Below are 19,994 nucleotides of genomic sequence, written 5' to 3'. Positions count from 1 at the left end.
TGTTCATACTAATAATAATCTGATCCTAAAAGTGATACATCTCATGATTCATGTTTGCATTGAATGTCTATAAATGATTAAGACACAGCTTGCAGGCTCATGATGCCTTTCTACAGCCAATGTAAAGCATAGGCAGTGCCAGTTTATTTGTATCTAGCATGTCTCTAGCTGCAGCTTTCCGAACAAGCTTTTTATTTTCATTTTGGGTGGATCCGAGACAAGACCATTACATCAATCTAACCTGCTGGAAATGAAGGCATGAATTGTTTTTCTGCCTGGATATTGAATCTTCTGCCTGTTGCTATGTATTTAAGATAGTGGACTTTCTGATGTTTTTTTTTTTTTTTTTTACAATCCATCAAATCCACCCCATCAGTCTGCCAGGAGGAAGTGACTGATGAAATACAAATTTTGGGAAGAAGGGAGGAGGATGATGCGTCCAGAGAAGCGAGAACTGATGCTGAGTCATAATCAACTGAATATAAAAAGAAATGTGGCTTTATTTTTTTCTATTATATATTGTTTTCAGAGTTTATCGGTCGGGACCGTCCCAGACAGTTGGCTTTGAATGGCAGCACCACAGAGTATCAGCTGAAGAATGTAGCCCATGATACAGAGTATGTCCTGACTCTGTATGTGCTGTTTGGATCTGTGGTGGGACCTGGTATCAGTGGTACATTTAGAACATGTGAGTACCTGTATCCAGTACATCCTCTACCCACCAGGGCTACCACTGAGCTTTAGGAGAGACTGGAATAGATTTACACAACTAGCAGACGGTGCCAAGTGAAAATATAATGATGCACTTGTTTGACTGACAAGTCATGTACCCATTTTAACCACCACTCCTCACACCTACTGTTGTCACTTCCAGTATGTCAGTGAGCCCGAGTCAGCAGGGAGCACTTAACAACAAAAATCCAAAGGGTTTTATTTTAACTTGGCCTCTTTCTCCATCACTCCTGTGGCACTGGACTCTAGTAGTAATAAAATACAGTACCCTTTCCATTCATAAGATTTCAATTAAATTAAGATCATTTGTATTAATAGCCCAAGGAGGTCAGTTCAAAATGACTCAGGAGGACAAAGTGTTTAACGTCTTAACTAGAGACACAGTAAAGGCTAATTGCTAGTTCTACTAAGCAGTTCACAGCGTATTAGGAGTAAATCAAAGCACTGCTAAATGATAGGGATAAGGTAAATCTCAGTGCACGTGGAGTTGAAATATTTGTATTGTGCGTGTGTGTCTTGCCAATTAGATTTTCATTTGCCATTCATGTATTTATTTACACATTTTCTTCCTCCCTCCTCTCAGCTCCTTTGGGTTATGTGTCCAACTTCAAAGTAACGTCCTACACCAGCACTTCCATAGATGTGGAGTGGAGTCCCATTGTAGGAGCCACCGAATACAAACTGTCATGGAACACAGGTAACGTGCAAACTTCCGGTAATCCTTTAATTTACAGGCCGCTAATTACATAATAATGTCAAGAAATAGCCAAAGAAAAGTAATTGCATCACAATGTCTAGAAATAGCCCAGCAATAACAGTCAATTGCAAGGACTTGGTGGAGAAAATGTCTTTCCCAAAAAACTCAAAGCATAAAAGCATGCCTTATGAAAAACATGACATTACTTTGTAATTGACCGTTATTTCTAGGCTATTTCTTGACATTATCATTTAGCGGCCTGTAAATTTAAGGGTTACCAAACTTTTTTTTTACCTGTCAGACAACATGTCAGCCCCTTTAAAACCTTTATATTAGCTGTTTGTACACTATGAATGATTGATTATGTGCCTACAGATGATACCAGTCCTCAGTCACAGTACCTGGACCACAGCGTCCTGTCCCACCGCATCGAAGACCTGAACCCACAGTCCACCTACAGAATCACCATCTGTGCAGTCTATGGCAACTCAGAAGGACCAGAAATCTCCTTATCTCAGCTGACAGGTACAGAACAGAGCTGGGGTCTCACAGTTTATTTTAATGTATCATGATCCATCTTTAGATCTTAATAGTGCTGTGCAGCTGTGCACCCATTGTAATTAAATGGGTAGGGGCAGTGAAGTTCTTCATCCCGTGACTCGGCACCGTCGTCTGGTGTCTGTGTTTGACTGACATGTCATGTACTTTGGGCTTCCCATTTTAACCACAGTTCCTGTCGCTGTCACTTGTAGTATGTGTCACTGAGAGAAAGTCAGCAGGGCGGCTATCATTTTATCACTGTCACTGTCAAAGGTAGTGTGTGTTTTATTATACTGACAAATGGTAGGGTGTGTGAGTAAAGCCACACCAGCTCATCCAGCCAAGAGATTTTGGATAGGCCTTTTTTTTCCCGATTCATGGATTTGACGTGACAATATCATATTGTATAAAATTAAATCAGGGTGAAAATGATATCATATGACAGATTATTATTTTATTTTCAGCTGCTGTCTCAGACTCAGAGCAAATTCAGGCTGTGAGGGGGCTGAAGGTTGGGGACATCGGAGTCAACTTCTTCACCTTGTCTTGGAGGAAAACCCCAGGGGCATCTGGGTACAAAATATCCTGGATCCCCTTCCTGGGTAAGGAATTACATCCTGTTCACAGTTAACCATGTGTGCTGAACCCTGATACTCGCATATCCACATGCATGTATTTACACATTTGGATACAAGCATGAGCAACACTGATAATTGGACACTTCTAATCATTTAAATGTTAATTCATTACCTATCAAACAATCTACATTAATTTAGCTAATTAGTGACTTCCTCATAACTGTGCTTCAACAAATATGTGTCAGGCTAATAAGGCTACATAATTTTAATTAAACTCACCAAACCAATTAAACATTGTCATGGATTTTATGATTTAACCATTACAGTAACTTGTTACTACCATTTTGCGTCATGGGAATTTACTCTAGAACTAAAAAAAAATCACTGTGTGGACTCCTGTGGTTCATTGTGTGAGAGTTTCAACCATAAATGAGTAAGCTACTGTACGCAGCAGTGGTGTTCCACGCACTCATTATCTCTTCATGCAGGATTTTATTCTTCTCTGCTACAGGGGGTGATGAGAAGTCCCACGTGGTATCTGCTGCTTCCACCACTTACACCATCCGCAACCTGCGGGAGAGCTCAGCCTATAAGATCCAGGTGTCCTCTATGGTGGCCAACAGGGAGGGGAGTCCAGTCTTGGTCACTGCACGAACCTGTGAGTCCTGCCTGCCCCAAACAGTGAGAAACAAGTGTCAGGGAGATATTCATACAGTTAAATGTTGCACACAAGTATTTTAAAATGTGTTTTATATCTGCAAGAGGAAATACATAAAGGTTGGTGATGATATAATTTGTCAAAATTCACCAGACTCTGGTAAGCCCCCACAGTTTTCACTCTGAGAAAACAACCAAGCAGATTTAGGGCTTCTGTAACTCAAGGGAAGGAAAGCAAAAGAAAACTTTTCATTCCCATTTAAAAATTCTGTATGAGTATTTTTCCCCAATGATATATTCACTTTTATATTTTCATCATTAGATTTCCTTTCCTTCCTCCTCATGTTTGTTGAGAAGCTAATGATGGATATCAGGGATGTTACTGACCTTATTAAGCAGATGAGGTATCAATCAAATGCAAAGGACACACATTGAAACCAATTTCTTCATTGGAAACATTATCAATTTCAGTGTTTTTTATATATTTTCTTGGTCAGAAAGCTACAGATCCAATTTTTTTTAGCAACAAATAAAAAAAAGAGGACATAGGACAAGATACCATAGTTACCAAAAGAGAAAGAGCTCTTTGTCTATGAGTGTTAATTAAGCCTAAGATTGAAATTATGTTCTACAACATACTGTTTTTCATTATTCTCCTTTGTGTGTGTCTCAGTGGATCTTCCAAAAGTGAATGGCTTTGCTGCCCTGAACACAACAGACAGCAGCACTGTTTTAAACTGGACTCGAGTGGCAGGCGTCTCTGGTTACCGACTCTCCTGGAGGCACATCTCAGGTCAGTGTTAAACCATAACAACATGTTTCCCTTAATTTAACATTACATTAACATGAGTGCAACTATCAGGCAAATAGTCTAATTCCCATACTGTGTAAATTATATTGTGTTGTGTATTGAGCCCTGCCGTGAGCACTGTTTTGTTTAAATTGGTATTGGTTTTAAAAATCAATATTAATTTCAATAAATTCCAACTACATTGTAACTGTAATGGGTCACCAGGGGGTTGAAATGGCAGTAGCCTGATACATGTTATTGCAATGTGAATTGAGTCACAGCATAAGCACACTTTTGTTGAAAAGGGAAAGATTATAAAAAAAACATTCACAATATTAATATTCATGTGTTATCATATGCAGAGATTTTACAATCTCACATTACCTTTACTGGGAAATGACTGTAATGTCAGTAAAATGTTTCCAGTTCTGTTGTGTTGGATGATTAGGCCTGTTAGTGTTGTGACCTTTTTTTCAGAAATGTCCAGACATCGTTATTACTTGACACATTCCCAGTCATCCACATAGCCACATAGGTCTTTTATTTTTGTTTTACTATTTACAGTGATATTCGTGGTATCTTGAATTTTAGGGTGAAATTAACTCCCTGCAACACTAACTTTTTTCTTCCTGTGTCATTTCAGTGTTGGAGACTAAAACAGAGACTCTGGGTCCTGGTTTCACTTCTTATAAGATCAGTGACCTCTTATATGGCAGAACATATATTTTCACCATCAAACCCTTGTATGGAGAAGTGGAAGGACCTATAACCACTGTGTACCAAAGGATATGTAAGACTTTATTATAATACTTTACTTTGGTTATGTCTCTGAAACACCCTGCATGCTACAATATGCTAACTGACTAAAACAAGCATTAGTTGATGGATTTTAAACTTTTAGCCAGTAGGTAAGTAAATTCTGTAAATATATGTGACTACTAACTCAAAATGCAATTGAATAAGTTTGAAAAAGACTATAAATTTAACCAGAAAAGGGCAATTTACCATTATGCAAATAACCCTAATGCTAATGTAGCTAGACATTGTTGGCTAATTTGCCATTCAGTGTGGATTTACGCCTTAGAATAATTTTCTTGTATTACATGATACTTGTTAATGCAGTGACTCTTGTTTAGCATTTTTTTAAAAATCAGTTATTAAATGTTTATGCTCTGTGCACTTCAGTGGGAGCAGATCCTCCAGGGGTAACACTCCCATCTGTGCCAGCCACAGTGGCCCCCCGTTCATCTCGTATCACGCCTGCTTCACGGACTGCCTCCATCACCAAGACTACCACCGCTCACACAGCCACCAGGACCACCCGGCACCCCATCGCTGTGCCACCAATTCAAACCCCAACCACCAAAAAAGCTCGGCCGAGTGTCGCTGAAGCCCAAGCGACCACAGTCAGTCCAGACACAACAGCTTTACCACGACCAGGTATCTTGGACAAATGACACTCTTGCTTAATTACACTAATTATATGATAAAGCAAAGCGTTGCACGTAAGGTGGTGAATGTACAGTATGTTTATGTTTTGTGTTTTTGTGTTTTGTCAGTGTGTGGTAAGGCCATAGCGGACGTAGTGTTCTTAGTGGACGAGTCCTCCAGTATTGGCGCCAATAACTTTTTCAAGCTAAAAGACTTCATATTCCGGGTGGTCACTTATTTCCCTGTCATTGGTCCACAGGGCACACAGGTTAGTCACTCTCTTTGTACTGTAATCTCTTGTACTAACCTAATGCTATGGAGAAGACATGGGTTGAGGTGTATATACTTGCTTACTTTAGCTCTTATATTGTTTATAGTGGTAGGATAATTATGAATAGGAAAGGACAACAGTGATTTTAAATGATAATGGATGCCTGTGAGGCAGAAAAATGCTCCAATGGGTCTACGTGTAGATCAGTTCCATTAGCAGGAACATAATGTGGATTTCTTTCACCAACTTGGCAGTGTCTTGCACAAAAACTGGCAGAAAGGACGAGCAAGCCGCAATGTGTGTACTGAGTGGCAGCTGAGGAATAAGCAAATAGTATCTCATGATGCATACCATGTCTAAAAAGGATGTATTTGAATAAAAAATATGAATTGCAGCTTAAATTGTACCACATTCAGTTTTAAAGCATTGGAACAGCTGTGATGATGATGATGTTGTTGTGGTGATGTGTGTTTCTTCCATCGCTTTCCTCTCAGATAGCTGTGGTTCATTACAGTGATGAGCCTCGAATTGAATTCCGTCTAAGTGACTTCAAAGACAGAAACTCTGTGCTCAGGGCGCTCAGAGCTTTACGTTATGGAGGCGGCAACACCAAAACAGGTTAGTGACTCTTACAAATGTGCACAGTGTTTTTGCCTCTGGTCGGCACCTTTCATCAAATGGCATCGCATTTCTATGAACGTCATGCAACTGATGTCACAGCATCTAATGAATGCCACAGTGGTGGAGAGGAAATACAAAATGTTTTGCTTCCAAATGGAGCTAGAGTCAGGTGAGATGATAATTCAAAGAAAATGTCAATCAGTACTTTTGGATAAAGATCATACATATTCATAGATATCAAAAATTAAACCGATAAACGTTAGCAGAAGAGAAAGGAACAGAAAAAAGCTATCCCCACAAGCTGTGGGCACTTACAGTAGTAGTGGACAAATAATCTAAAATAGCTGATAGACTATTTGATTAATTGAATAATTGTTTCAGCTCTTATTTTGTATGTTCCCAGGAAAAGGCATCAGCTACGTCCTGCAGGAACTGTTCCAGGAGTCTCTGGGGATGAGGCCGGATGTTCCCCATGTCCTGGTTCTGATTACAGATGGCAGGGCCCAGGATAATGTGGTGCCACCCTCCAGAATTGCCCGTGCTCTAGGTCTGATATAGTCATTGTAAATCCTCCATATAGTGTCGCCAAAAATTACTTTGTGGATATAGTGGACCAATGTCAAATACGCTTAAAATCTGTGTCTCTGTAGGTGTCAGTGTCTTGGCAGTTGGAGTCTCTAACGCAGACACAGAGGAGCTTAATAAAATCGCAGCTCCAACCAGCTACAAGAATATCTTCTTCTCACCGACCTTCGACGACTTTCATTCCATAGAGAGAGAATTTATCAACAGCATATGCAGTGAGGCGCTCATGTCCGAGTTCAGACTGAATGATGATGTAAGTAAAACTATTGTCGGTTTGTTTCTAAGTGAAACTACGCTTTATATTCATGCATGCAATTGAAAACCTTAAAGTTGCACATGTAAGGGAAATGTGGTCAATGTGAAATCACCCAAACCATTATTGGAGATGGTTATATTTGCATAGTAACCTTGTATTACATCAATGAAAAAATGCAATCGCAGTTTTTATCCACACACAAAGACTTGTTTTGATGTGAGAGCAGTGGAGGGTGTAAATGCAGCTGATATCAAAGCCCTCTTAGCATCTGTGGTCTCGTATCATGTCAGTTGACCAGTCTGTGTCTGTTTTCAGGTTGCTCAGTTGGACTCTCCGACTAAAGATCCAGAGGAGCTGCTTAAGCCTCAGGGTCCCTGCTCCTCCCAGTGTGCGAAGGTTGGTGCTTCAGAAATAAAACCCTCCTCAACACAAATACTGTTTTTTTTTCCAAGCAATGCAATATATCTTTTTTGTTTGCATCCAAGTTCAAATTTCACTGATGGTCGCTGACGTTAATCTGATCAGCTATTAATTTATTCATTATTTTGTGTTCCCAGGGCCAGAAAGGTGAACAGGTGAGTTAACTGAAACTTGTTAAATTTTAAATATGTATAATAATATGTATAAGTTTAAACTCTTTATTTCATGTAAAAACAGTGCTATATATTTTGTGTACTGTAATTGTTTTCTTTCTTTCTTTCTTTCAGGGGGATGGTTTTGGTCTTGGAGGTCTGGTATGTGGCATCTATTAAAATCATAGACTAATTGTTTGTTACTGTAGATGTCCACTTTCCTCTCCCTATCCAACACTGTTGAATAGGGAGGAATTAATGTAATGTTACATTAATTTTCATTGTACAAAATAACCAATGGTCTGATTTGTGTATTTAGAAGTTTAGGCAGAGCCCTGGACAGTATGATCCTTTTGCTGCTTCCAAGGGAGAGAAGGGAGAGATGGTAAGAACCCACACACACAAACACAAACGTATACGTATTGGGCCCTACACACAATGGTTATCAGCATCCACGCCAGTATCAATAATCACCTGTTGACATGAAAAAATCATGCATGCAGCAATACAAGTTTATACAAATATTGAGCTTGTGAAATATTGCATCTCTGTTACAACTGTTTGTTATTTTAGTGGACTTTGATGACCAACTTTAATTCAAAATAGAGACCTTGCCAGTTTATCGACATTTTAGTTTGTCAGAGGCACCATTCATTCACTCCCAGGGATGGACCAAGGGGCTCTTTTGAGCATTTTTATGCTCTCATACATTTCAATAACGTTTCAGCACATTAAAAACAAACTGTACCTACTATGTGAAACACATCAAAACATAAGAAATTAGCATTAAACACTGGGCCGTATCACAAACCCTGGTAATTTAGAGTCATGCCACAGCTAATGACATAACAGCCCACACTTGCCTTCTGTCATGTAATGTCATAAAGTGGAGGGAACCCTAGAGTTCATTATAAATAAAGAAAAGGCTGCAGCGTTGTTGTCATGATGATGAAACACAAAAATGTCTGCTCCGTGTTGGCTGTTGACAGATTCACAGGTGAACAGATGCTGAAAGATCTGGATAAAGTGTGTTGAGCTTGTAAATATGACACATCAGATTTTCAGTGAATATGATTAAGACATCACATGTGCAGAGTTGGCTGCTACATTTTCACATTTACAGATGGAAGAACTTCTGATAAAACACGATATATAAGCTGGAGAAATAAAAGGTGCAGTCTGTTCAACACTTGGGTCCATTATATAAAATAAAACACACATTTTATGTCTCTGCAGTCCCAGTATCAAATTACTCTTCTAATTCATTTCTTCATTTTTACCGTTTCCAATCTCGTAACCCTCTTGTGACTGTGTGGGTCAGTGTGGCTTTGCTGTGTGTTTCTGATTTGATTTTACAGCTCAGACCGTAATATTTTAATTTGACAGGGTCCTTCAGGAACAGATGGTGTTCCTGGGTTGCCTGGACGACCAGGGAGAACCGGACCCCCAGGTTCTGCCGGCCAGCGGGTAACTAAGTTCAGGAAAAACAAAACTATATGTTGATCTGAAGTCTATTTCATTTATATTCGATTCTGAAAATGATTTTTATCTTCCTCTTGTTTTTTCAGGGAGCTCAAGGCATCCCGGGTGACATGGTGAGATCAAAACGACAAATACATTTGAAAAGTAAACCCTGTTGTGGTTCACTACGCCGGCTAACACGGCTAAAACCCATGTGCTGATATTATATCTTTGAAAGTGACTTAGCAGCTTTATACAAAGTGAAACTTTCCATTTCCTTCTGAATTATCGTCAGTTTACAGTTTTAAAAAAGCATTTGAAACGATTAGAGGTATAGATTGCCAGAATGCACCATTTAAGAGAGAGGTTGCTTGGAAAGAGAGCTGAAACCTTATGATGTCCTAATCTATCAAATGTCAAAGAATTTTTAAATGATTCTGTTTGAAAATAGTTTTTTTTACTTCTCTTTTCATGACAGGGTCGTCCTGGAGTCACTGGTCCAAAGGGACAAAGAGGAGAGAGAGTGAGTCAAACCCAGCATGAACACATTAATGTACTTGTAGACTGATGTCTGTTCATGGCACAGTTGCAAAGAACAGATGGATTTTAAACATTCATTTATGTTTGAACACAGGGAGAGCCCGGATATGTTATAGCTGGCACGGATGCAAATTTTGTCCCTGGACGGAAAGGAGAGCCAGGATCTTCAGTGAGTACATAAAAAAAACACATTAGGAGATTATCAGCTGAGCTTTAGGTCACATAAAAAATGATTCATTGTGCATTACAGGGTCCCCAGGGACCCCCCGGTGTACCAGGGGTTAATGGAGCTCCAGGCCTGCCGGGCCAGCCAGGACCTTCAGGGTCACCAGGAATATCTATCAAGGTAACAATGAAATGGATCAAAAAAGCAGCTCAATGTACAAAATGTGAATACAGCAAAGTTACATTTCATTTATTTAGACATTTATAACAGTTACGTCATGTGTAATTAGTAACAAAATATTTGCATTTCTCTACCCCCATATCATACAGTCACGTAAAGTCAAGCTAACTGACAGTACTGTACTGTATGTGTCACAAAATGTTTCAACTTGTATTGTTTGTACTTTGTAGGGAGATGCTGGAGAGCTGGGAGCAAAGGTGAGTGTGAAGGCAGTTTTATATCAACTTATTATTTTTAAGGAATTAATTGCTTGTATTGACCATAATGCTGTAATGCACAGCGTTCACTTGCACATGGGCTTACTTTTGAATCCTCAAAATCAGTTGTTTAGTCATATAATATGCACCATTTCATTCTAAAACTGATAAAACTTTCATTGTTTTTAAAAGGGTTTACGTGGGAAGCAGGGCGTGAAGGGAGACAAAGGAGAATCAGGAATAGACGTAAGTGCACAGTTTATAAAATTATTATTAGTGCCAAAGCATGCCTGCCCTATGAAAAAACAATTTGCATATTTTTAAGTGACTTTCTCTCTTTTGTTTCTGTCTTGATTCTTACATACAAACCGTGACATACACACTACTATAGGGTACTGCAGGTTTGCCTGGTCCCATTGGCATAGATGGGGTACCAGGATTACCAGGTCAGAAGGGAGTGAAGGTAACTTTTACATTTAATTTCCTCTTCTATAATACATGAACATGGAAAAGACTTTGTGTCTGGTCTAAAAAATGTATTTTTTGCAGGGTGAAGAAGGAATTGGCATACAGGGTATTCAAGGTTTCCGTGGAGAGCTAGGAGAGAAGGTACATAACTATGAACTTTAAAAGGAAAAAAAACAATAATAATTGCAGAGTATTATTCATAAAAGTCAGGGTTTGATTGGAGAAAATTGTGTTACATTTTGTTTTGCAGGGAAATGTTGGCTTAACAGGACCGGTTGGCCCAAAGGTGAAAAACGAATTTCAGCATGAAATATTCTGTGCACTAAACCTGACATAAATAACTTTTACTAGACTAATGTATTCCAATTCATCTTTGAAGGGTGATCGTGGAGAGCAGGGTATCCAAGGAATCATCGGACCTCGGGTGTGCACTTCTGCATTTTATACCCCCAAATGCATAGAGATTATTATTTTAATTACAGTGAAGTCTAATGATGTGAAACCACACCTATTAAACTAATGACCATTGTGTACGACTCAGCGATTAAAAGATTCAGAAGCAGTGATTTATTTGTACCCGCAGGGAAAAAAGGGATTCAATGGGGAGCAGGGGGACAAGGTGAGTTCATCCTACACAAATGTCCACTCTAAAAACCCTATGCCCTATATGCTTAATATGATACACAGAAAAATGTATTTGTTGTTTTTTAGGTTAACAAACATATTTTTTGTCTCTTTTTAGGGAGATCGAGGAGAGATGGGACCAACAGGGCCTCAAGGACCCACAGTGAGTTAGGATTAGTTGATTATACACATGCTGTATACACAAGTTTGAGACACTCACACTACTGAGGCTAAACATTCCCCATAAAATTATGCATGCACCCTGCACAACTACTTCCAGTGACTCACCTGTGCATATTAAAATCCACTTTCTAATTTGATTACAAAGAAAGCCTGAGGCAGATGCATTATATTTATCTGGGACCAGCTCTGACAACTGGCTGGAAAAGCCAGCGATACACTATCTAATAACTGTTTTCTAATGTCTCCACGCAGACGTTCAGATTGATAAATGAACAAATGAGGCAGCCATTTTGTTCTGGGTTCTCGAGATTAGGTTCTATCAGAGATGGTTGTGATTACGCATGATTGTGAGCCAAATTGTCAAACCTCAGTGGGTGCCTTTAACAAATGGGCCATTTTCCTCGCATCACTGATTTTTAATTTCAGTCAGCATAGTCCCTTGGAGGTGATTATCACAAAAAATGCGTCATGAGAACCATCTTCCTGTCCTTTTGTAATACAGTTTTCATTATTTCATTACAAAAAGTTTTGCTTTTGAGGACAACAGCCAATAAAGTATAGGTATACAAAAGATTGCACAGTGTGGAGGGGATTTTAGAAGTTACAGGCCACAAGAGGCCATAACAGATTATCACAGCAGAAATGGCAATAAAGGAATTTGAAGTATTTTATTGATCTTCATGGTTCCAGGGATTCACAGGACCGTTGGGGTTGAAAGGAGACGAAGGTCCAAGGGGAGTTCCTGGAGATCCTGCCAAGGGTGTAAGAAAACTGATTCACTCTTTTATTCTCTATAAAAGGAATCACTTGATGCTCAGCATTCAGTCTTTCTTTTTCCTTCACAACAGATACTTGGTCCAACTGGAAAAAAGGGTGTCAGGGTAAGTAACCAAAGGTATTTTCTTCTTGCGTAAATGCTCAGGAATTAGTTTTTTGTACATCCAATGATGATTATAGCTTATAACAAATTACAAAGAGAGAGTTTGTAAATAAATCATACCCGCAGGCTTCTTTACAGCCTGAGCAATTACAATCATGATTGAAACTCTGTACTGTAGGTTATTTGTGTATTTTTTTCCTATTAAAGTAACTTTCAGTATATATTGTGATGTAGATTCTGGGTGGCCATGTTAATGTTTTTTACTTAGATTTTGGATCCTCCTACTCAGGTTCGACTCAACCAGTCTAATTAATTCTACATCCAGATGAACTGTGCCACCACAAATGAATGCAATTAAAACCTGCTACAATGTGCAGTGGTCTCCTCCAGTTCCCAGAAAGTCTCAGAAGTTTTTTTTAAACAAGTTAACACATCGGGCTGCTGTCTCACCGTGTTAAATTCAGTCATGTGTGTCTAAATTGTCTGCCTGTTTTTATCTTAAATGGCTTAAAATAAATCACGCAGCCGGAGGGTAGTGATTCTCTTGTTTTATTCTGTTGAAACATAGTTGTAATTAATTGTTGAAGGTATTCTTGCACACTCAGACTCAGTCCTCTGGGACTGCTTATCAAACACAATTAAGATTTTCTCTCATTAGCTTTTGCAGTGGGACTGAATGCTTCATTGAATGGGACCTTTTTAATCTCAGTCCACAGGGTACCATTTAAAGTAAAGAGAGATTTGTTTTGAAAGTGTTGTGATAAATTTGACATGGTGACCAGAATCGCTGATTGATTTTCTGTGCATGTGTATATTTGCTGTCTCACAGGGAGACATCGGACCAGTCGGCCCCACAGGCCCCCAGGGGATAAAAGGTGAACGTGGAGACAAAGGAGATAAGGTTAATAGTGAGAAAAGCTGAACGTCATTCTTGCATTTTGTCATTTCCAATTCGCTAATGAAAGAATAGAGTTTACAGCCTTTTAATGTCGAAGATGTACATATATACAGACACAGTTTGTGTTGATGTGGACAGGGTAGCCCTGGTTTTGGGATTCCAGGACAGCAGGGACCGAAGGGAGAGAACGGCGAGAGGGTGAGCATGAAAAGCGAAATAACTCAACACTTAACCTCTTGTTTGCTATAAGCAGTGTGTTGATTTGTACCATATTTATGTTTTATCAATTATAGGGAAATGTTGGCTTGTCTGGAAAACCAGGACCAAAGGTAAGTGATAACTCTTATCAATATTATTATCACATTAACAAAGGGCAAATGCAATAGTCAGTAGTGAAATTGGTCACACGTCTTTTGTTTTATATGTGCTTCTCTAACCAACCTCTGTCCAGTCACAGCAGGTGATGATTTCATTAAAAAACACACATAAATAAACTGTATAATACCGGATAGACAGGAAAAGTTAAAAACACTGAGTTGGTGGAGAGCAAAGCAAGTGAATACTGGGCTTATACTGTATTTCTCAGGTGGCCATAAGCACCACTCGATAGAAAGTCTAATGTTGCTTCATGTCCATTGAATGTTGACTATGAATAAGCAAGTGATGATGACTAACATGTTTGCACAGCATTAACATTAATAAACTCTGTCTGTCCTTTTTTTTTTTCAGGGGCTTGATGGCTTTAAAGGTGAAAAAGGAAATTTTGGGTTACCTGGCAATCCTGGAGAACCAGGATTAAGAGGTAAAGATGTAAGTAAATCCTGAGTGGTTGCCACAGTAATGATATAATGATGGTTTATATGGAATCTAGATCAGAGGTTACATTGACATGTACAGATAAAAGAGTCACTGTGAATTCACATGCTGCTCCTGTTCTGAGATATTTGCGCAGATAACTGAATATTGGCTTTGTGTGTACTGTAGGGTGTACTTGGAACTATAGGAGAGCAAGGAGTTAAGGTACAGTTACCATGTCAGTGTTTGAACTAAGTTTGATAAACATTATTCAATCAAATGTCTATAAGATACTCATTTTAAGAAGTTTAAGTAGTGTTGTCTTTTGCAGGGTGAACTGGGACCACCTGGAGAGCCTGGCGAAAGAGGAATCAGGGTATTTCTTTAGTGTCTTTCCAAAAATATGAATCAATCCATATATTTTTTTATAAAACAGAAGCTGTCTTATAAAAAACAAAGAACAGTCTTTGGCTTTGATCAATTTGCAGAGGCTCGGTAAAACGTTTGCTCAGATGTCTTCATTTCCTCCCAATGTACCATTAGTCATATGAGTTAGATTCCCCTGTGACTCACTGTGCGTGTGTGATTTATTTGTTTTGTTTACAGTTCACTTTCAGTCCCTCTCATTTTCAGTCTGAGTTTTGGTGTGATAGCTATCACACTGAAAAATACTGTCAGTCTCCTTCTCATCTTATAGTTCAACCAGTATTCACAGGCTCCGCCGTCGGCCAGGACCCCTGCTGAGCAGCAATCAAGCTGCAGCAGTTATACACACATTTTCACTGCAACGTTTAATCCTGAATGTTTATTTTTGTCACTACTGTAGAAAACTGATGCAAAGCTATATCCTCTTTTCAATTTTGTTGGTTGATCAGGGTCCACTGGGGTTACCAGGACGACCAGGGGACCCAGGAGAGAAAGGAGATACAGGGAAATCTGGGCTGCAGGTATGTTCATAGAAATAAAAGTGCAAACTCGAATAAGTTCCGACTTCAGCCAATTTCCCTACTAAACAAAACCTCCATGGTAAAAATAAATAAATAAAAAGATAAACTGTGATTTATTTATTTATTTATTTATTTTTGTCTTTTGTTGCAGGGTATTGATGGAAAGAAAGGCGACAAAGGAGAGACGGTATGTTTGTATCCACCATCCCTCTCATTGATGAGTGTGTTTATTGTTTCTCCTGGCTCACTGCCTCCTGTTCATTCTTCTGTGTCAGTCACCATGTCACGTCTTCACAACCCGCTATCCTCCTGTGGTTTTTGTTTCAGTGTACTCGCTAATTAACTCTGGCTTTTAGTGTGTGTCACCCCTCAGTGGCCCCGCAAATTTTTTCTTTGTGTTGCAAATATGGATCGTGTGTAGCGCGGTGTAGCACATTTTAGATTTTAACTGTTGTGTTTTCTTGTTCTCTTCCTTTGATCGTGCCGTCGTTGTCGCCACAAAGGGAAAACCTGGACCTCCGGGAACACAAGTAAACAAAACTTTATTATCATTTCTGACAGCTTCTCATCAGTTCAGCCAGGTTTGAGCAAAGTTGTAGCAAAGATTACAAAGAGAGAAAGGAGCTCCACTCTCAGACCTTAAATGTTTTTCTCAATCAACTGAAATTGAAAGGTAAGATTTTCATTTTTTATTTCATCCCATCAGATTATTGCAGACAACAATATACTGACCAGAGTCATTAAGGTAAGATGAAGAATAGCATGACATATCCTTCATTACGTTCATTTTTTTTCCCCATTATAGTATTAAAGTTCTTCTCCTTTTCAGGGAGAACAAGGAGAGCCAGGTGTGAGAGGAGAAACAGGTGTACCTGGACCAAGGGTGAGCAGCATAATCAATAGTTCCTCATGTCACAAACAAACTCTAGATACTGCAAGTTCAGAGGCTCATGCATAATGATAATATCATCAATAATCTTGCAGTCCTGCAAAGTATCACACGGAATATCAAACGCATTAAACATAAGATGCTGGTTGTTTTATATCTGCTCACAGAAAATAATCACCTGGTCGAAGCCAAAATGCCAAATTTTCTTTGTTTCCATCTTTTCAAATGTCACAATTTACAGGTTGTCTCTGTCTTGCGTCATAGTAATTTCATTGTCTTTGGGATATGGATATTTGATCAGCTATAGGTGAAAGTGAAGAAAATAAAATACATTTCACAGATGGATAATAAAGATAATAGTTAGTTTATGGTAGTTAGGTTCAGCTGCCTGAATGAATCTCTTGAATATTGAATCATCCATCATTATAATTCATGTCTCTCTCCACAGGGTCCCGAGGGTAAACCAGGATTACCCGGATCAGCCCTGGTATGTGTGTATCTTTTCAAATATGTGTAATGTCATACTGTTTGTATCAATGTGAGTCACAACTGTTTAAAAAAATGTATATAATACATTTACATTACATCTATTAATGTGTCTGTTGTCCAAAGTGATGTACATGTGTTGTTTAACAGGGGGGTTCTGGAGGAGAAGGACTTCCAGGAGAAAAGGTTATTAAAAAAATAAAAATAAAATAAAGTGTATTTCTTTATATGTGCCGTGCTCATATGAAAGACAGTTTTCTCAGATGTAAGAACTTACTCACATGATGTTTCATATGAACTGCAGGGTGAACAGGGACAAACGGGCGAGCCTGGTCTGGTGAGTGCATCACTATAATTTTGCAGCAATACACTTTGTGCAATTATACTGTTCATACACAGTAAAGAACTAATGTGGGGAAAGCTGCTGACTGCTTTATTTATTGTGGTGTATGTGGTGGGAGTACTGTATTGTTTTTCTGTGAGAGCAAAAACCAAGACACATTCCTATCAACTTGATTTTACTTGTTGACATGGCAATAAACTCTTTGAATCTTGATTATAAAGCTGACAGAACATAAAAGCATGTTGTGAATTACAGAATTATCTCACCTATACAGATACATTCATAAATCAGTCACGTTCTCAAAATGTCTTTTTACACCCTTTGATTCAGATCTTTTATTGCACTTTTGTTAGGTCTTTTTATGTTGCTTTTATGTTTCGTCTGATGTCGAGTCAAGTTATCTCACTATGATTCTGTTAGAAAGATAAAGGTAGTTTTTTATGAAAGCAGTATTACACACTGTACATGTGTTAGTTGCCAGATAAATCATTGACAGTGGGGTTTTTTGATTTGTTTTATCGTTTTGTTTCAAGTCGTCTCTATACACTTGCTTGTGTTTATCAGTCTGTATAGTTTTTTATGGTAAAAATTACAATTGTGTTTTTGTGTGTGTGTGTGTGTGTGTGTATGTGAACAGAGGGGAGAAAAAGGAGACCAAGGGCGGGTTGGCATCGCAGGAATCCCTGGTTTACCGGGAACTCCAGTGAGTGTTATTATGAATCACGGTGCCTGTGGCTCAGACATTACCTACCCATCCTTCATACGTCTCTAATGGTGACAGTCAGTGCTGCAGTCAACATTCAAGCCAATATAACATAATATATTGTTGTTTCAGGCGTGTAATTAGCATGAGCCATCTGTTTTTCCTACCATAATGATCAATCTGGAAAGAACATTATAATATTGAGTATTACTATATGATGTAGCAGTGATGGTGTTTTTTTTTTGTTTTGTTTTTTTTAATTCCTCTCCTCTACAGGGGAAATCTGGCACTGATGGAAAGAGAGGGCTGGCAGGAAAAGATGTGAGGAACATTTTCATTGAACAGTTTCAGTACAGCACCATGCTGCTTAATGTACACATACATTTGACTGGCATTTTACATGTTCTTAGGTAAATGATTAAAATCACATACGTGTTTTCGTTTCACAGGGAGACGAGGGACCAAAAGGAGATGACGGCCAAAAGGTCCTTTAACTCTAATGCAACCAACTAAGACATTTGTTATATACATGATTAAATACACGTGTTGACTTTTTACTCTCAATTCCAGGGGGAAAAGGGCGACACAGGTGCAGATGTAAGTGTTTCTCTGAGGTTTAAAAAAGAATCTTTGCGAGAAAACTGAGGATGCAGCTTTGAGTGTTTTTGTTCTTTTGCAGGGTAAAGATGGTAGTAAGGGAGAGACTGGAGCTCCAGGTTTGCCTGGTAGGCAGGTACTTGTCACTGCAGAGGTAAAAACAATCACCTGCATTTCCCATTTACTTAATGAACAGTAGAGTGAGTGATATGATCTCAGTTGTGCCTATTATCGATATTATTACTAAAGTTTTGGCTCATTGCAGTTTTTATGCCGATGCCTGGCTGTTTACTGATTTTCACACGGTTCTGTTCACAGGGCGCCACCGTTGACGAACTCCGAGAAGCATTTCCGATCCCAATGGGTCCTCCAGGGGCCACTGTGAGTTTGATGTTCACTCCCCACATGTTTCTACATATTTATAGCTCATGAATAATGGCACATCATTTCATCTGTGGCATGACTTTATATTTTGTCTGCATGGCATCTGAGTCATCATTCAGTGATGATGATTTGTGGTGGGCTGCAGTGTGTAGTGCCATTATCTGCCATCAGATATGTCATGCATTGTAGATGCATGTACCAACGTCTTGTTTCTGTGTGTTTAGGGTTCACCAGGGATGAAGGTAAGATGGTAATGGGGTTTATACTAAAGTAAATGAAGAGACAAAGTAGTAATAATGGTTTTATAGCTCATTTGCTGTTGTTTTGCAGGGTGATAAAGGAGAACAAGGCCTGAAAGGAGATAAGGTAGTGCTGATCTGTGTTATCCCACATGTGCATTGAAATGTAAATCAGTTTCACTACATTTATGTTCATGTTTTCAAAGGGTGATGCTGGAGCTCCTGCAAAATCTATTGAGATGAAGGTGAATACAGGCCGTAACACTGGGATACATGTTCTCATTTTGCATTCTTAAGTCATTGAGCAACATATTTTCTGTCCTTTAGGATATTGAAATAATGTTTGAAGCCTATGGCATAAGGGTGAGTGCTGAGCATGACACACTACACATTTTGAGGTTGACAGAATTTATAAGAGTAAAATAAATTGTAAAAAAAAAAAATTCCCTCAGCTGCCTTTGCTGAAGGCTTTGATGGACAGGCTGCTGCAGGAAGGGATAGAGGAGCTGCTTCATGTCCTTGGCACCAGCAAGAAAACAAAAGAAAACACAGCGACTCACACCTCCAACGTCATCACTGAGTACTCGGTATGTAAAAAAAAAAAAAAAAAAAAAAACTTTTTACAGAAGGTTTGAATGGAGTTTCCACACTACACAGACACATGCTGTTCGTTAAAAGTGTGTTTTTCATCTCAACAGAGTTCAGTGAAATTTGACCTCGCCAGCCAGCCCTTGTCGGAGCTAGACACCACTGAACACCCAGATTTAGAAGTCAGCTCTCCAGAATCATTACCAGTTGTAAGTAACATCAGTAAATGTCCAGCCAAAATGTCAAAGCAACCAGTTTCAAGGATTTTCTTGTATTAGGTATAACTTTTGTGTCCAGCAATCTGCCAAAGTCCTGTCTTGATTAAAAATAATGACACTGACATGAAATCACTAAAACCAAGAAGTATACCCCAAAAGAGAGTGCAATTTTCTCACCTGTCTGCTTAGGTTTTGTTTTACGCTTTAAAAAGCCTCAAAGGCTCAGTGCAGGTGTAAATAACTGATACGTTTTCAAGGAGAGAAGAAGTATTGACCCATTCTTGTCAAAGGATACCAACACCGTAAAACACAGATACTTTATCATGAGTCCACCAGTCTCATTACAAAGAACATTTAAACAGGGTCAATACACAAGCATAAGCAAATATATTATGGATGACAGACCTGGTAATAAGTT

General features: G+C 38.9%; 1 protein-coding gene across 1 annotated transcript in view; it reads left to right on the top strand.

Annotated features, from left to right (window-relative positions):
* The window catches only part of col7a1l (collagen type VII alpha 1-like), a gene marked incomplete at both ends in the record, with an annotated part of 48,349 nt that overhangs the window by 10,689 nt on the left and 17,666 nt on the right, over nucleotides 1-19,994 (top strand). Inside the window, 56 exons of the mRNA XM_083999400.1 lie at nucleotides 530-688; nucleotides 1,316-1,429; nucleotides 1,805-1,954; nucleotides 2,434-2,571; nucleotides 3,059-3,205; nucleotides 3,878-3,997; nucleotides 4,638-4,784; nucleotides 5,180-5,434; nucleotides 5,554-5,693; nucleotides 6,191-6,314; nucleotides 6,721-6,864; nucleotides 6,968-7,155; nucleotides 7,474-7,554; nucleotides 7,716-7,733; nucleotides 7,866-7,892; nucleotides 8,050-8,115; nucleotides 9,117-9,197; nucleotides 9,299-9,325; nucleotides 9,670-9,714; nucleotides 9,826-9,900; nucleotides 9,982-10,077; nucleotides 10,308-10,334; nucleotides 10,527-10,580; nucleotides 10,726-10,797; nucleotides 10,884-10,943; nucleotides 11,053-11,088; nucleotides 11,182-11,226; nucleotides 11,386-11,421; nucleotides 11,545-11,589; nucleotides 12,300-12,371; nucleotides 12,458-12,490; nucleotides 13,319-13,390; nucleotides 13,526-13,585; nucleotides 13,681-13,716; nucleotides 14,117-14,197; nucleotides 14,372-14,407; nucleotides 14,514-14,558; nucleotides 15,058-15,129; nucleotides 15,281-15,316; nucleotides 15,633-15,659; nucleotides 15,836-15,874; nucleotides 15,959-16,012; nucleotides 16,467-16,505; nucleotides 16,809-16,841; nucleotides 17,485-17,550; nucleotides 17,827-17,871; nucleotides 18,000-18,035; nucleotides 18,121-18,147; nucleotides 18,230-18,301; nucleotides 18,466-18,528; nucleotides 18,756-18,773; nucleotides 18,862-18,897; nucleotides 18,977-19,015; nucleotides 19,098-19,133; nucleotides 19,223-19,357; nucleotides 19,469-19,567. Coding sequence (XP_083855526.1) covers nucleotides 530-688; nucleotides 1,316-1,429; nucleotides 1,805-1,954; nucleotides 2,434-2,571; nucleotides 3,059-3,205; nucleotides 3,878-3,997; nucleotides 4,638-4,784; nucleotides 5,180-5,434; nucleotides 5,554-5,693; nucleotides 6,191-6,314; nucleotides 6,721-6,864; nucleotides 6,968-7,155; nucleotides 7,474-7,554; nucleotides 7,716-7,733; nucleotides 7,866-7,892; nucleotides 8,050-8,115; nucleotides 9,117-9,197; nucleotides 9,299-9,325; nucleotides 9,670-9,714; nucleotides 9,826-9,900; nucleotides 9,982-10,077; nucleotides 10,308-10,334; nucleotides 10,527-10,580; nucleotides 10,726-10,797; nucleotides 10,884-10,943; nucleotides 11,053-11,088; nucleotides 11,182-11,226; nucleotides 11,386-11,421; nucleotides 11,545-11,589; nucleotides 12,300-12,371; nucleotides 12,458-12,490; nucleotides 13,319-13,390; nucleotides 13,526-13,585; nucleotides 13,681-13,716; nucleotides 14,117-14,197; nucleotides 14,372-14,407; nucleotides 14,514-14,558; nucleotides 15,058-15,129; nucleotides 15,281-15,316; nucleotides 15,633-15,659; nucleotides 15,836-15,874; nucleotides 15,959-16,012; nucleotides 16,467-16,505; nucleotides 16,809-16,841; nucleotides 17,485-17,550; nucleotides 17,827-17,871; nucleotides 18,000-18,035; nucleotides 18,121-18,147; nucleotides 18,230-18,301; nucleotides 18,466-18,528; nucleotides 18,756-18,773; nucleotides 18,862-18,897; nucleotides 18,977-19,015; nucleotides 19,098-19,133; nucleotides 19,223-19,357; nucleotides 19,469-19,567 — 4,124 coding nt within the window. The remainder of the gene's footprint in view (nucleotides 1-529; nucleotides 689-1,315; nucleotides 1,430-1,804; nucleotides 1,955-2,433; nucleotides 2,572-3,058; nucleotides 3,206-3,877; nucleotides 3,998-4,637; nucleotides 4,785-5,179; nucleotides 5,435-5,553; nucleotides 5,694-6,190; nucleotides 6,315-6,720; nucleotides 6,865-6,967; nucleotides 7,156-7,473; nucleotides 7,555-7,715; nucleotides 7,734-7,865; nucleotides 7,893-8,049; nucleotides 8,116-9,116; nucleotides 9,198-9,298; nucleotides 9,326-9,669; nucleotides 9,715-9,825; nucleotides 9,901-9,981; nucleotides 10,078-10,307; nucleotides 10,335-10,526; nucleotides 10,581-10,725; nucleotides 10,798-10,883; nucleotides 10,944-11,052; nucleotides 11,089-11,181; nucleotides 11,227-11,385; nucleotides 11,422-11,544; nucleotides 11,590-12,299; nucleotides 12,372-12,457; nucleotides 12,491-13,318; nucleotides 13,391-13,525; nucleotides 13,586-13,680; nucleotides 13,717-14,116; nucleotides 14,198-14,371; nucleotides 14,408-14,513; nucleotides 14,559-15,057; nucleotides 15,130-15,280; nucleotides 15,317-15,632; nucleotides 15,660-15,835; nucleotides 15,875-15,958; nucleotides 16,013-16,466; nucleotides 16,506-16,808; nucleotides 16,842-17,484; nucleotides 17,551-17,826; nucleotides 17,872-17,999; nucleotides 18,036-18,120; nucleotides 18,148-18,229; nucleotides 18,302-18,465; nucleotides 18,529-18,755; nucleotides 18,774-18,861; nucleotides 18,898-18,976; nucleotides 19,016-19,097; nucleotides 19,134-19,222; nucleotides 19,358-19,468; nucleotides 19,568-19,994) is intronic.

Source organism: Trachurus trachurus, assembly GCF_905171665.1.
Source record: "Trachurus trachurus genome assembly, chromosome: 23".
Classification (NCBI taxonomy): domain Eukaryota; kingdom Metazoa; phylum Chordata; class Actinopteri; order Carangiformes; family Carangidae; genus Trachurus; species Trachurus trachurus.
Note: the sequence above shows the minus strand (reverse complement) of the source record. Positions and strands in the feature narration are given on the sequence as shown.